The 12963-nt window shown below is 53.0% G+C and overlaps 1 protein-coding gene across 3 annotated transcripts in view; it reads right to left on the reverse strand.

The window, feature by feature from the left end:
• PLEKHA6 (pleckstrin homology domain containing A6) overlaps positions 1 to 12963 on the reverse strand; it is a 141971-nt gene that overhangs the window by 122015 nt on the left and 6993 nt on the right. For 2 of the 3 annotated variants that reach the window (XM_089908331.1, XM_089908329.1), the window contains one exon: positions 10022 to 10079. In XM_089908331.1, coding sequence (XP_089764457.1) covers positions 10022 to 10079 — 58 coding nt within the window. Of the gene's footprint in view, positions 1 to 2045; positions 7160 to 10021; positions 10080 to 12963 lie in introns of those variants that run through there. The other variant, XM_089908330.1, reaches the window with a different exon arrangement.

Consider the following 12963-nt stretch of genomic DNA (forward strand, 5'->3'; position numbering starts at 1 on the left):
TCTGGGGGGCCCACAGGCTCAGTGCCAAGGCCTCAGGGGACCCACAGCAGGCCAGGGAGGAAGACAGAGGAAACGGGCTCAGGCCCATCAGGCCGTGTGTCAGCCCAGGCCACGCGGCTGCCTGCTCACTGACTTCCTCGGTAATTACTTCATTTCCACCGAGCAGGAAGAATCCAACTCAATAATCCAGGCAGACACGTTAAAAGTAATTATCTGTGTAATGCGTCCTGCACCATCACCTTTCTGTGAAGAAGGAAAAAAAGCCAAACCCGGCAAAAGAAAAAAAAAAGGCCCCCATTGTCTCGAGCCTGTGCAGCCGCAGCCAGGATTAATTACACAGCCGCGCTAACACATTTAGCACCTCGCCGCTGATTGGAAAGCCAAGGACTTTTAATAATTCATATCTGCAGCCTAGCACTCTGTGCCCTGGTGAGGACACAGAGAGAGCTTGTTTTCTGTCAGGCAGTGCCAGGCTCGCCCCTCGGCCGCCCCACCTGGAGATGGCTCCAGCCTCGGGCCACTGTCTGGCTCCTCCAGGGAGGCCTCGTCTGTGCGCGGGGAGGTGGGGGGAGGCTGGGCCTCTGTGGGGCCTCCCTCCCACCTGCGCTCTGCCAGCGGAATCTGCTCATCTCCTGCCCGAGCTGAGATGCAGCGCTCTGAGGTGGGAGCCCACAGGATCCCCCAAACTCCGTGCTCCTGCAGAGGTGCCTGGAAGCCAGAATTTAGGGGATTCGTAGGGCAGCTGCCGGCGATGTCCCTGTGGCCGTCTGGACAGCAGGCTCAGGCAGAGACAGTCCAACCAGGGCTCCCACCCCCACGTGCAGGAGACCCTCAGGGGAGCCAGACTGTGGGCGAGGGGACTATAGGGATTGGGAAGGAGCTGCCAAGCCTTGAAGGCCGTGACCCCCTTTGACTCTGAGTCCATCCTCGTCCCACCACCTTCCCCTCAGTCGCTCAGACCGCCCCAGCCCTGCGCCCTAGGGCTGGCTCCCTCGTTCCTGGCTCTCGCATCCCTGGCCCTCCCAGGTTCCAGCCCCCTCTCTTCCCTTCTGCCGCTTGCCTGTGGTTGCAAGAAGCATCTCCCCTATGGAGGTGCTTATAGCCTCTCCTCCCTTCTTCTCCCTCCATCGTTCCCGTCTAACTCTCACCCTCGGCGCCCCCACTCTACCTTTCAACACCCAACCCTGCCACTTCCTCAACCTTTGCCCAGAGCCTCACACAATAAGCCCGAGGCTCTGCTAGCTGCAGCCTGGCCCTACCGTTATAAAACCCATCCCCCCATGCTCACATATCCGGCTCCAGCTCCTTCAGGGCTAAACCCAAGACCCCAGAGGTCAGACGCCTCCTAGGAATTCAAGAGCCTCAGCAGTCCCAAGCCCCAACCTCTGACCCATAAAAGACACACCCTGACCCCTCCCACACTGAGGAGGTGGGTCCCTGGGGCTGACCTGAGCCTGACCCCCCAGGCCACACCCCCATCTCTCCTTCCTGCTGGCCTTAAACTCACTGTTCCGGCAAGATTAGAAGCAGGGTGGGGCTGGCCTCTTTGCTCTAGCCAGGCTGGGGGCCCCAGCTGAACCCTAGGAAGCTGGCAGCCCCAAAGCTGGCCTCACTCAGGAGATGCGGTTCAAATGTGATAAATTCAGACAACATTAGCCCTTACTGGGGGTTCTGGAGGTGGGGGTGGGGGCACAGAGAGGGCTATAATTAACATTCTCAGCATCCATGATCCCTAAGTATCACTGCCAAGAATGAGGGATGCGGAAGGCAGTGGCTCCGCAGTGCCAGCAACCCAGACTCACACGGCGGCGGGCGGGCTGCCAGCCCTGACCAGAGCCCAACCTTCCTCCTCCCACCTCATCTATATGATGCATCAAAACAGACTCACCGGCTTCTGAGGTGTGAGCCCGGCGCTGAGAAGCTGTAACTCTCCGAGCCCTCAGGCGCCCCTCCCCCCAGCTGAGGCCGGCTGGGGTCCTCCTCCCCCCCCCCGGGGCCCCCTTCTGAGGAGCGGGGCTCAGACCGGATGTGCTCTAATCAGTCACCTCTCCAGCTGGCGGGTCCCTGGCGCAGGGAGAGGACGCTGCTGTGGTGACCGCAGAGTCCAGCATCCTTCCCAGGCAGAGGCAGCTGGGCATGCTCCATCGTCTCCCGAGGGGATTTCAGGGCCACGTGACTCTCCCTCCCCGCGCTGTCACTTAGGATCAGGAGTAAATAGTCCCCAGAAAGCTTTAACTCCATCCACACCAGCGACAATCTGTTAACCACCCATGCTGCCTGCCTGGGTGAGAACAGAGTACCTCAGCACAGCCTTCCTGGCCTTCCACCACTGCGACGAGACTGCCCCCCAAAGGGCATCTGGGCCACCGTCTGTGTAAGCTGCATTTTGCAGTCCTCCCACCAGAGCACAGGGAGCCAGAAGTTGCCCAGGGGGCTGGCATCTGGGGCCTCACCAGGCCTGCCTGTGGTTGTCTTTTGTCTCCATGGCTGTCTACCCAAGAGATGGGTGTGTCTCTGGGTGTCAGGAGGCCTTGGCCAGAGCCCTAGTGCCCTCACATTCCCCCACCCCACACAGCGAATTTAAGGAAATCATGTTTGGAGCTGACTGGAGTCCGTTACAAGATGTCAGGACCTTCTAGGTCCTCAGCCCAAATTGGTCTCCAATGACCTTGGGCAAGGATGCTGGGGGTACCTGTGTTTTGCATTACTGAGGGTCAGAGGAAGAAAGGAGGGCTTCAGCTAATAGGATTTCAGCCCTGTTTCTGCTGTAGAAAAGCCCATGCCATTCAGAGATCTCTCTCTCTCCCTTCTTCTCTCCCTTCCCCCTGCCCCCTCTCTCTCTGCCTCAGTTTCCTTCTCTTCACATTTCTGTGGATGCTGGAAAGATTCTCTGTGGCAATAACTAAGTGCAGGAGAAACACTGAGTTTCATAGCCAGGATCAGAAAGATGGAAAGAAAATGGAGTATTCCCACGGGAACTTCCAGGCAGGCTCACCGGGTCTCAGTCCTACCTGCCCCTGAGACCCAGAAGCTGGAGACCCCAGTGAGTTCCTGGGGTCACTTCTGAACAAAGAAATATTTCAGTAAGCAGGGGCTGGATAAGGGCAGCTGCCAGCACCCACCCACACGATTATTAGATCTTTCCTGAATGTTTATTTGAATGAACTTGATTTTTAAAAAATAAGCCTCTCTTCACTTAAATACAACTATTCCCCTTCTCCATGGGTCTCTTTTAATGTGATCTGAGTGTAAGCTTCATTTTCACCAACTGAAGCCTTTATCTTTAAAAAGAATCTACTATGGAAGGTGCAGGAGCACAGAGTTCCTCCCAGGGTCCAGGAGGAGAGAGGGAAGGGGAGTGTTAAGGGGATCTGATCTACACCCCTCTCCCACACACCCCAGAGGGAGCTACTGGAATGACCATCCTTCCCACCCTAGAGCAGGCCAGGCTGGAGCTGGGGATTCCAGGTTAGAATAGCATGCACTTGCCTGCAGCTGTAGTGGGGAGGGGGATCCCTAGGTCACACCCCACCACGGCTGAGATGCTGAGTTCAACCCAGCTGAAGGGGCAGAGAAGTCCTGGATGCAGGCCCAGTGCAGGCAGCACCGATTAAGCCTAACCCACCTGCCCCGGCTCTCCAGGACTTGGCAAGGCTGCCCAGTACAGGCCGGGGGGAGAGCTGGCTCCCAGCCAGACAAAGATAAGGAGCTCTGGGGGAATCTCTGGCCTCGAAGACCCAATGGAGTGAAGTAAGGCTGGGGCAAGAGAGTACAGCATCCAGGAGGGGACAGAGAAGGCGGGAAAGGGGACAAGGACCCCAGCCTCCATCCCACAAAATCTTCAGACAGCTGGAGAGGGCAGGAGACGGGCCTACGGGGAGGGTTCTCTCTGGCAGACAGAGGCCACGGGCTGCAGAGGAGTCCCTTGGGTCCTTAAAGAGGCCAGAGCCAGAGGTGTTGATGCTTCTCAGAGATCTGGTGGCTGTGGGGGCATGAGAGGCCGAGGGAGGATGGCTGTGGGAGCAGAGCCTTCGCTTTGGGGAGCGAGGCGGGGGAGATGCTGCAGCAGGAGAGTCTTAGAGGTCCAACAAGGATGGGTGAGGTGAAGCTGAGAAAATAGTTGACCTTCGCCAAATCTAAATTCTCTTTCTGTTAACCCAGCAGAGGAGAAGTGAGACTTATCTGAAAGACTCAGGTGGGGAGGGTGTGAGGAGGGGGTGTGAGGGAGAATATTCCAAAGAAAGTGCCTCTGTGACTCTGTCCATTCTCTGCTCTGGAATCCATGGCCTCCAGCGCTTGGAAGAGAAAGTGCAAAACTCTCAGTCAGGGATTCACAGTCTCTAAACACTCGGGTCCTCCCTGCCTTTCAAGTGTCATCGCCACCCCTCACCACACAGTCTTGGTGGCCACTAAATTGATTGATTCGTTACCCCTCAAATATGCCCTGTCCTTTCCTCACTGGCCACGTCCAGATGGCTCTCTTCCTGCAAGAAGGTACCAATTGGGGAGCAGAAAAAGGAGCCCCATATGATGAGTTATCTTTCAGGACCTACCTGAGTTTGAGCCCTAGCTCCATCCTCAACCAGCTGAGGGAGTTTGAACAAGCTACCTGACTGCTGAGCCTCAGTTTTCCTCATCTGCAAATGGGGCTTCTCTACCCTGAGCCACATACCATGCACCACCTTTCTCTTCATCTGTCGCATACTTTACTGTTCTGGGATATTATTTGCCTTCCTGAAAGCAGAGCCAGTCGGGTCACTAATTAGCAGATTTACTGCCCTGGGACCTTTCTCCTTTGTCTTGTCTGCCCTTTGGAGACAACAGAACAGCTCTTGAAGCTCCACTGTACTTCCTGGGGACACTGCCTCCTTTCGGGTCCCATGGGTTGGGGTCTATATTGATGACTCACGGTGGCCCAGCCCTCGAGTCCTGGGGGCAGAGCCCTGGGCTCCTGCACGCCTGTCCCCCCACAGACCCTGGCAAAGCGCTGAGCCACTCCCGACTGAGTGGAGGCACAGGTGCAGAGAACCCATTCTGGCCCCTTCTTGGAGGAAGTATTCAGACGAGAACAAGGAAGTGACAGCGGCTGGGTGGGACTCCCTGAGATGGAGGAGGTGCCAGGCCAGGCTGGCATGGCCCATGGGGGCACCATACCAGTGGGGAGGAGCAGTGGGGCCCAGATTGGGAACAAGGGTTATCAGGGGTGTGCCTCTGCAGAAAGCGTCCCTGCCTTATCGCTCTCTTTGCCAACTGAAGAGAGACGCACTCTTGGAGACAGAATTGGCAAGCTCCATAGCTGGCTGCTTTAGCAGGAAGCAGGGGAAGGAGTCAGGGGCCAGAGAAAATCAGGGATGGGAGTTACATAGCCAGATCTTTAAGCGTCAGAAAGAAGTCTACCAGCCCCATAGTGGTTGAGATGTGGCCGAGAATGGTCAAGATGGCCCTATCAGCTCTGGAAGGACCCACCCAATCAGCCTGAGGAGTCACCACTGAGCCAACCCTTTAGAGGCCTTAGCAGGGCCGGTCATGTGTGCTTTGGTGTCCTCCAGTGGACATATGTGGTACATGCATACAGGCTTGCAATGGGTTTTACCCACATTTTAACCCCTTGCTTTTTCTCTTCTCCCTGCACCACCCTTTCTGGTAAATGACCCCTTTAAAACTGCAGGCAGGCTTGAGCAATGACATCAGCTGTGGAAACATGAGAATCACCTCCCAAGCACTATGAAGGAAAGAGTTTATTGACACACAATTATCATACTTGTCTGATCCCAGGCAAATATCAGTATTTGCTCATTGAAATTTGACTCAACCACACAAGAAGGAGAAGAAGAAGGAGAAAACCAGCTTCCCAAGTTATATATCTGACTTTTATTATTACCTCTTGGGATCCATGTCTGAGGTCCTCAGTTTCTAACTCACCCACCAACCGAATGTCATAAACCTTTGTAAGGAATTGATTGTGCAGGGAACTGTGAAAATAAGGAGAGTGGGCCAGAATCATTCATTCATTCACTCACTCACTCATTCAGTCAGGGGTTATTGATGCCTCCCTTGTCCAAGCAAGGCACCGAGGATGCTGGATGCAGCTGTGGCATTATGCTAAAGAGCCCAGCCTATGAAATCAGGCAGACGTGAGGCTGAATCCCAGCTTTGCTTTCTATAAGCTTCATGACATTGAACAAGCATTTACTCAGTTTTGGTTTTTTCCTTACTTTCTCAAACAGTTAGAGATGACAGTACCTCCTTCATAAAGCCGTTCGAGGATTGAATGAGTTGTAAATGTAGTAAAGCTCTCAGCTCTGGGAGTGGCCACAGCTGCTCCTGGTGTGCAGAGTGGCCACCAAATCTGGGAATGATGCGAATGCATGATAGGACAGCTGACATTTCATCACAATACAAAATGAAATCATATTGTCTATGTTTCCGGACCTTACAGCCACCTTACGTCCCCTCTGCCCTTGATGAGTTTTCATTCTAGACCAGTAGTTCTCAAAGTGTGGTCCCCAGGGCAGCAGCAGCAGCATAACCTGGGAACCTGTTAGAGGTGCAGAGTCTCAGACCCTCTGAATCAGAAACTCTACGGCTGGGGCCAAGCAATCTGTTTTGACAAGCCCTCTGGATGATTTGGATGCACACTCAAGTTTGTGAACCACTGATCTAGGGAAAATGACACGTGTAAACAAAGAATTACAATACAGGTGGGCTCTCCTGAACAAGTGACGCAATGAGCAGAGTCTTGAAGGAAGAGCAAGTGTTCACAGGTGGACACAAGCCATGTTGGAGGAGGGATTCCACTAAGAAAGGCTGGGGGCGTGGAACGAAGGTGTGTGCTAAGGGAACCACAAGCGATTTAGTCTATCAAAATGGGGTGTGGGGGGAGGCTGGAGAAGGTGGGCCGGAGCCAGATTACAAAACCCTTTCAAGTGCCTGAGAAAGGAATTTAGATTTTATCTTATAACTGATGGGAAGCATGAAAGGTGTCTAAAGGAGAATGATATGACCACATTTGCATTGTAGAAAAAAGCACTCTTGGGATTTCCCTGGTGGTCCAGTGGGTAAGACTTTGTGTTCTCGATGCAGGGTGCCTGGGTTTCATCCCTGGTCAGGGAACTAGATCCCTCATGCATGCCGAAACTAAGACCTGGTGCAGCCAAAATGAAAGAGAGAGAGAGAGACAGAGAGAGAGAGAGAGGGAGAGAGAGAGAGGGAGAGAGGGAGGGAGACAGAGTGGGGGGGGAGAGAGAGGAGAGAGAGAGAAAAAGAAAGAAAAAGAAAGAAGAAAAAAAGAAAAAAGCACTCTCGCAAGCAGTATGGCCTGGAGGCAGGAAGATGAGTTGGAAAGCTGCAGAATGATCCAGGTGAGAGCCCACGTGGGCATGAACTTGGGTGGTGGCCATGGGGATGATGAGAAGTGGGTGGGTTGAGAGATATTTAGGAGGAAAATTGACAGGACCTATGGGGGAGGGGCCTGAAGGTTCTACTTTGGTGGCACTTCTGACAAAGATGGAACCGGTGTTGGTGATGGGAAGGCAATGAGTTCAGGACTGCAAAGGCTGAATTGGGGGTGCTGAGGAGAATGCTCTGGGCTGGTAGAGAGGAATTAATTATGCCTCTATTGTTTCTCTCCCAACATTTTTCATTCATTCATTCATTGCACCAAATATTGGGTTCCTTTCTTGTGCCAGAAAGGTTCCAGGACAGAGTGGAACACAAGATAGCCAGAATCTGCTCTCAGGGTTGACACAGCAGTGGGGGACACCAACAATAAAATAAGTAACGGAATACATAAACAAGACCTTTCAGGTAGCGGTAGGTGCTATGAAGAAAAATAAGGGGGACTAAGGAGGAGCAGGAGGGAACTTCAGAGGGGTCATCAGGAAAGGTCCGCTGAGAACATGACACTTGAGCTCAATGTTAAGTAGGAGCCAGACGTACAAAATAGGAGGAAAGTGGGCTTCCCTGGTGGCGCAGTGGTTGAGAGTCCGCCTGCTGATGCAGGGGACACGGGTTCGTGCCCCGGTCCGGGAAGATCCCACATGCCGCGGAGCGGCTGGGCCCGTGAGCCACGGCCGCTGAGCCTGCGCGTCCGGAGCCTGTGCTCCGCAACGGGAGAGGCTGTAACAGTGAGAGGCCCGCGTACCGCAAAAAAAAAAAAAAAAAAAAAAAAAAAAAAAGGAGGAAAGTGCACCCAGGCAGAGGGAACAGCAAATGCAAAGGTCCTGAGGTAAAAGTGAGTTTGGCCTGATGGAGAAGATGAAAATCACCACAGCTGCCCAGTTGCGGGAGATGAGGGCAGTGAGGGGAACAAGGCCAGACCATAGTAGTTTTTAAAGACTGATGAGATGAGGTAATACACGTGAAAGTTCAGGACTTCCTGGCAGTCCAGTGGTTAAGACTCCATGCTTCCACTGCAGGGGGCATGGGTTCCATCCCTGGTCCGGGAATTAAGATCCTGCATGACATGCAGCCAAAAAAAATACATGTGAGAGTGCTTCATAAGGGACTTCCCTGTGGCGCAGTGGTTAAGAATCCGCCTGCCAATGCAGGGGACACGGGTTTGAGCCCTGGTCCAGGAAGATGCCACATGCCACAGAGCAACTAAGCCCATGCGCCACAACTACTGACCCTGTGCTCTAGAGCCTGCGAGCCACAACTACTGAAGCCCACGTGCAACAACTACTGAACTGCAATTACTGAAGCCCACGCGCCTAGAGCCCATGCTCTGCAACAAGAGAAGCCACCACAATGAGAAGCCCATGCACCGCAACGAAGTGTAGCCCCTGCTCACCACAGCTAGAGAAAGCCCACACGCAGCAACAAAGACCTAACACAGCCATAAATAAATAAATAAATAAATAAATAAATAAATAAGAAAGTGCTTCATAGATGATCTCAAGAACCAGGCACACATAAAGGAATACTAAGGTGGTATCTTCAAGGAGAAAAGAAGTAAGTCTTAACTGAAGCAAGGAGTTTGGCTCAATTTCAGGAAAAGCTCAGGCTATGAGAGCCATGTCATATCAAAACAACTTCCAAAATGGATCATTTGTCCATTTTTGTTGTTGTTTTTGTTTAAGAATATGGTTAACAGCCAAGTTGATGTAAGTGCTGGCTGGTCTTGAGGTGGGAGATGGAAAGAGGACCTCTCATAGCACAGACAAGGAAGGCGAGGAGGAAGGGAGGGCGGGAAGGAGGTTCTCCCTCGCCGGCTGGGTGAGGGCTCCCTCTGCGGGCGCCGGTGTTCGTGCAGCTGCTCTCCACCAGCCCTGCAGGCCTGAGCACGCCTGCCTCACCCGTTGGAACAAAGCCAAGACCCAGCACGGTTGGAGGGTGGAGAGACCCAGGCCAAGGCAGAGGGAAATGAGTCTAGCTGGGTAGATGTGGAGCTGTCTTCTGCTTCCACGGTTACATCCAGGCAGCTTTCCCAGGTGCACCTTAGGTTGCTGAGAACACGAGCTACCCCAGCCAACAGAGGGCTCTGACCAACCCCCGAGGGGAACACAGAGCCCAGACACACACCCGCCACCCCCAGGATGGCAAATGCCCCCATCCAGGAGGGCAAGAGTGACGTCGTCCACCTTGCCGCCACCTGACCTGCCGGGCTCACACCTTCCCTCCAACCAGCTCCACTTCCCACCTCTCATGACACACCGTGCTTCATCTCCTTCTAGAACAGCCTCTTTCTTCTACTCTGTCCCTCCCACCCACATAGCCCAGCCCAGAGCTCCACTCACCCCTCCCCACCCCATCTCAGAAAAATTCCCATGACTGACACTGGCTCTCTTGGACGAACATACACACAGACACACACACAGACACACACAGACGCACACACACACACACCCTGGGCTTTATCTGCAGTGCTCACTTGGAAGCTTTGACATCTCTTGGCCATTCACAGACCCAAGCAAGGCCTCCAGCAAGACCCTTTAACTATCTCCCTGCCCAAGGAGGCATCAGGTACAAAGACAAAGGTAGAACCAACAGCAAGACCAGAAAGAAACTCCATTTTACTCACTTGATGAAATACACAGCTCCTTCCTGGGTGGAATCCATCTCCCAGCCCTTGGGCAAACCTGTGAGGAAGCAAGATCACAAAATCACCCTCTCTTCCACAAGCCCAATCTGCACTCTGGAAGGATGGGGGCCAGGAGAACTAGGAAAATTCACAGATAAGCCAGTAGCGTTCAAACCAACAATTTCACCCTTTTCCGTCCACTATTTTTATCAGTCTGTGTTTCCAGCAAATAAGAGAGATGGCAGTGCAGGGGACATCCCCCATCAATGAGCAGTAAAGTGACCAAAGAGATCACTGCTTTGCAGGCTTTGCTCATTCATTCAACAAACTTTTTTTTTTTGCAGTACGCGGGCCTCTCATTGTTGTGGCCTCTCCCGTTGCGGAGCGCAGGCTCAGCGGCCATGGCTCACGGGCCCAGCTGCTCCGCGGCATGTGGGATCTTCCCGGACCGGGGCATGAACCCGTGTCCCCTGCATTGGCAGGCGGACTCTCAACCACTGCGCCACCAGGGAAGCCCCCCATTCAACAAACTTTTATTGAGCCTCTACTCTGTGCCAGGCCCTGTGCTGGCCCCCAGGGATATAGCAGTGAATGCATAGATGATTGCCCTGGAAGGGTCCTCAGGATCACCCCTGCTTATATCACAGAAACAGAAGCTGGTGCCAAGGGTGGGTCACTTGCCCCAGACCTTATGGATAATTAGCACCCAAGATTAGACCAGGACTCGAGTCTTCAAATCCCAGACCAGTGTTATTACCTCCAGATTCTGCTGCTTCTGGACAAGACACCAAGGACCAGAAAATCAGTCCCAGAAAAAATGAAGAGACTTAAAAAGTTTTTTTCTTAATACTACCTCCGAAAAAATTTATCCATGAAAATGCTCAGAATGGAGAATCACTGACTTGCAAAACAAGAGAGGACTGAATAGCCAAAGAAGCTGACCTTGGCTCGGAAGCGTCTAGGCAGTCCTCCAGGTGGGCGCAGCCCCTGCTGGACAGCTCCAGAGAGACACAGCCCCTCCTTCTCCAAAGAGCACTCTGTTAGCCTCCACCTCTGCCCACCCTCCCGAAACAGCCACCCTGGCAGAGTCCTGCCTCCCTGGCAAACCCAAGGCAGAGGAGGAGGGGTCTTCTGAGAAACCCGAGAGAATCCAGTGTCAGAGGTGGGGACAGGCAGGGTACTGGTAGAGATCGTTCCTTTGGGGGTGCAAAAGCCCTGTGGCGGACACATTACAAAACAGGTGCGGATTCTCTCAACAATCACTGCCACTTTTCTGATCAGTTCAAACGTTTACCTTGTGTACGAGGTTTCATAAAATACAGCGATCCACTGCTGGTCTGAATCTCTCCTGCCATGTTATCAGCTGCCCTAGGGTCCAAGCTGCTGGAATGCAGGGCTTGGGTTCCACAGAGTGGTGGGCCCAGTTTCCGTTCACTCATTTCACTCACCCCTATGTATCAAGGGTATGTATTTCCATACTTGCTGCTGCTGCTTCAGTGCAGCAGGGCAGCCAGCGGGCCCACCTCCCTCTCAGGACTCGGTCCAGAGAAATCATAACACCAGCTGCCACTTAGTGAGAGCTTCCTTCCTCTAAGGTACACATTTCACCACTACTAGCATATTTAATCTGCACAGCAACATTATACAATAGGCATCAGCCCAAACATTTTTACAGATGAGGAAACTGAGACCCAGAGAGGTCAATCAACTTGCTTAAGGTCACACAGGAAGTGTCTGGGCCAGGATGTGAGTCTGGTTTGCTGCCTCCAAAGCTCACATTCTCTCCTCTGTGCTGCCCCATAAATGCTACTTGTTCCCCTCTGTCCCTGTGCGAGGATGTTCCCATTCAGAAGGGCGTGGGTTGGCAGTCTCCCCAAATAGAGGGATCCCCACTGGGTCAGAACCATAAATAATCCTGCCAGTGTGATGTGCCTGGGAAAGAGGCCAGCGTGGATTATGTCCCCTGCCTTTTCCAGCAACTTCCCTCCACACTGCCCTCTCTGCCCGGGCAACACCAAGGGTGCTTATATTCCTGTCCAGGCGGAGTGCCCGCTAAGGCAGCTGCCCTCCCAGCAAGCTTCAGGGGCATCTTAACCCCTTCCCAGCCTTGGACAACCAGTTAGCTGCAGCCAAAAAAGAAAGAATTGGCTCACAGACTTGCATGCATCCTCTAGCCTTACCTAGGGTCACGGTGAGCTGGATGGACTCAAACTGCAAACAGCCAACACCAACCCAGAAGAAGAAAACAGCCCCAGCCCTGGGGTCAGGAAGCTTCACTTCAAGTCAAAAATACAATAGTGACAATAACAATAGCAGTCACCACTGTTGACAGTGACTCTGTTGCCTAATTTGTGCTACAACCTTTTGAGATTCATAACCGTGCCCCCATTTTATGGATGAAGAAGGTGAGTCCAGAATTAAACCACTTGCTCAAGACCACACTAATAGAAAGTTGAGCCAAGATTTGAGCTCAGGTCTCTCTGTCTCTAGAACTTAAGCATTTAACCCCAACGCTGCTTTGCTTATTAACAGAGTGGCCTTGAGCCAGGCACTTCCTCTCTGCTCTTCCATTTCCCTACCTTTAAAATGAAGCAGTCAGACTCCATGATCCCTGAAGTCCCTTCTGGCTCTAGAACCACAGTGAGTCTAGTCCTGAATCTAAAAGAAAGTAGGCTCTGGGCAAGTCAACACCTTGACCCAGCATGTCCATGAGTGACCGGGACTCTGTGTAGTTGGGCGAAGGGCTGGAAGGCCAGAGGGGTAGGGGGTTTCCAACGCTGTCGCTCCCACCCCTCCCCTTATTGGTCTACAGTGGCATCCCGAAGAGGAGGATGGATTGTTCACTTGAAGTACCCCAGGCCTTCTGACTCTTGGTGTCTCCACATCTTCAATTTAGAATGAAATCATCTTTGCCCGGAGGGGTCCTATCTTCCCCACTAGGC

Source organism: Delphinapterus leucas, chromosome 1 (assembly GCF_059928025.1).
Source record: "Delphinapterus leucas isolate spDelLeu-1000000601 "Yukka" chromosome 1, BTC_Dleu_Yukka2, whole genome shotgun sequence".
Taxonomy (NCBI): Eukaryota; Metazoa; Chordata; class Mammalia; order Artiodactyla; family Monodontidae; genus Delphinapterus; species Delphinapterus leucas.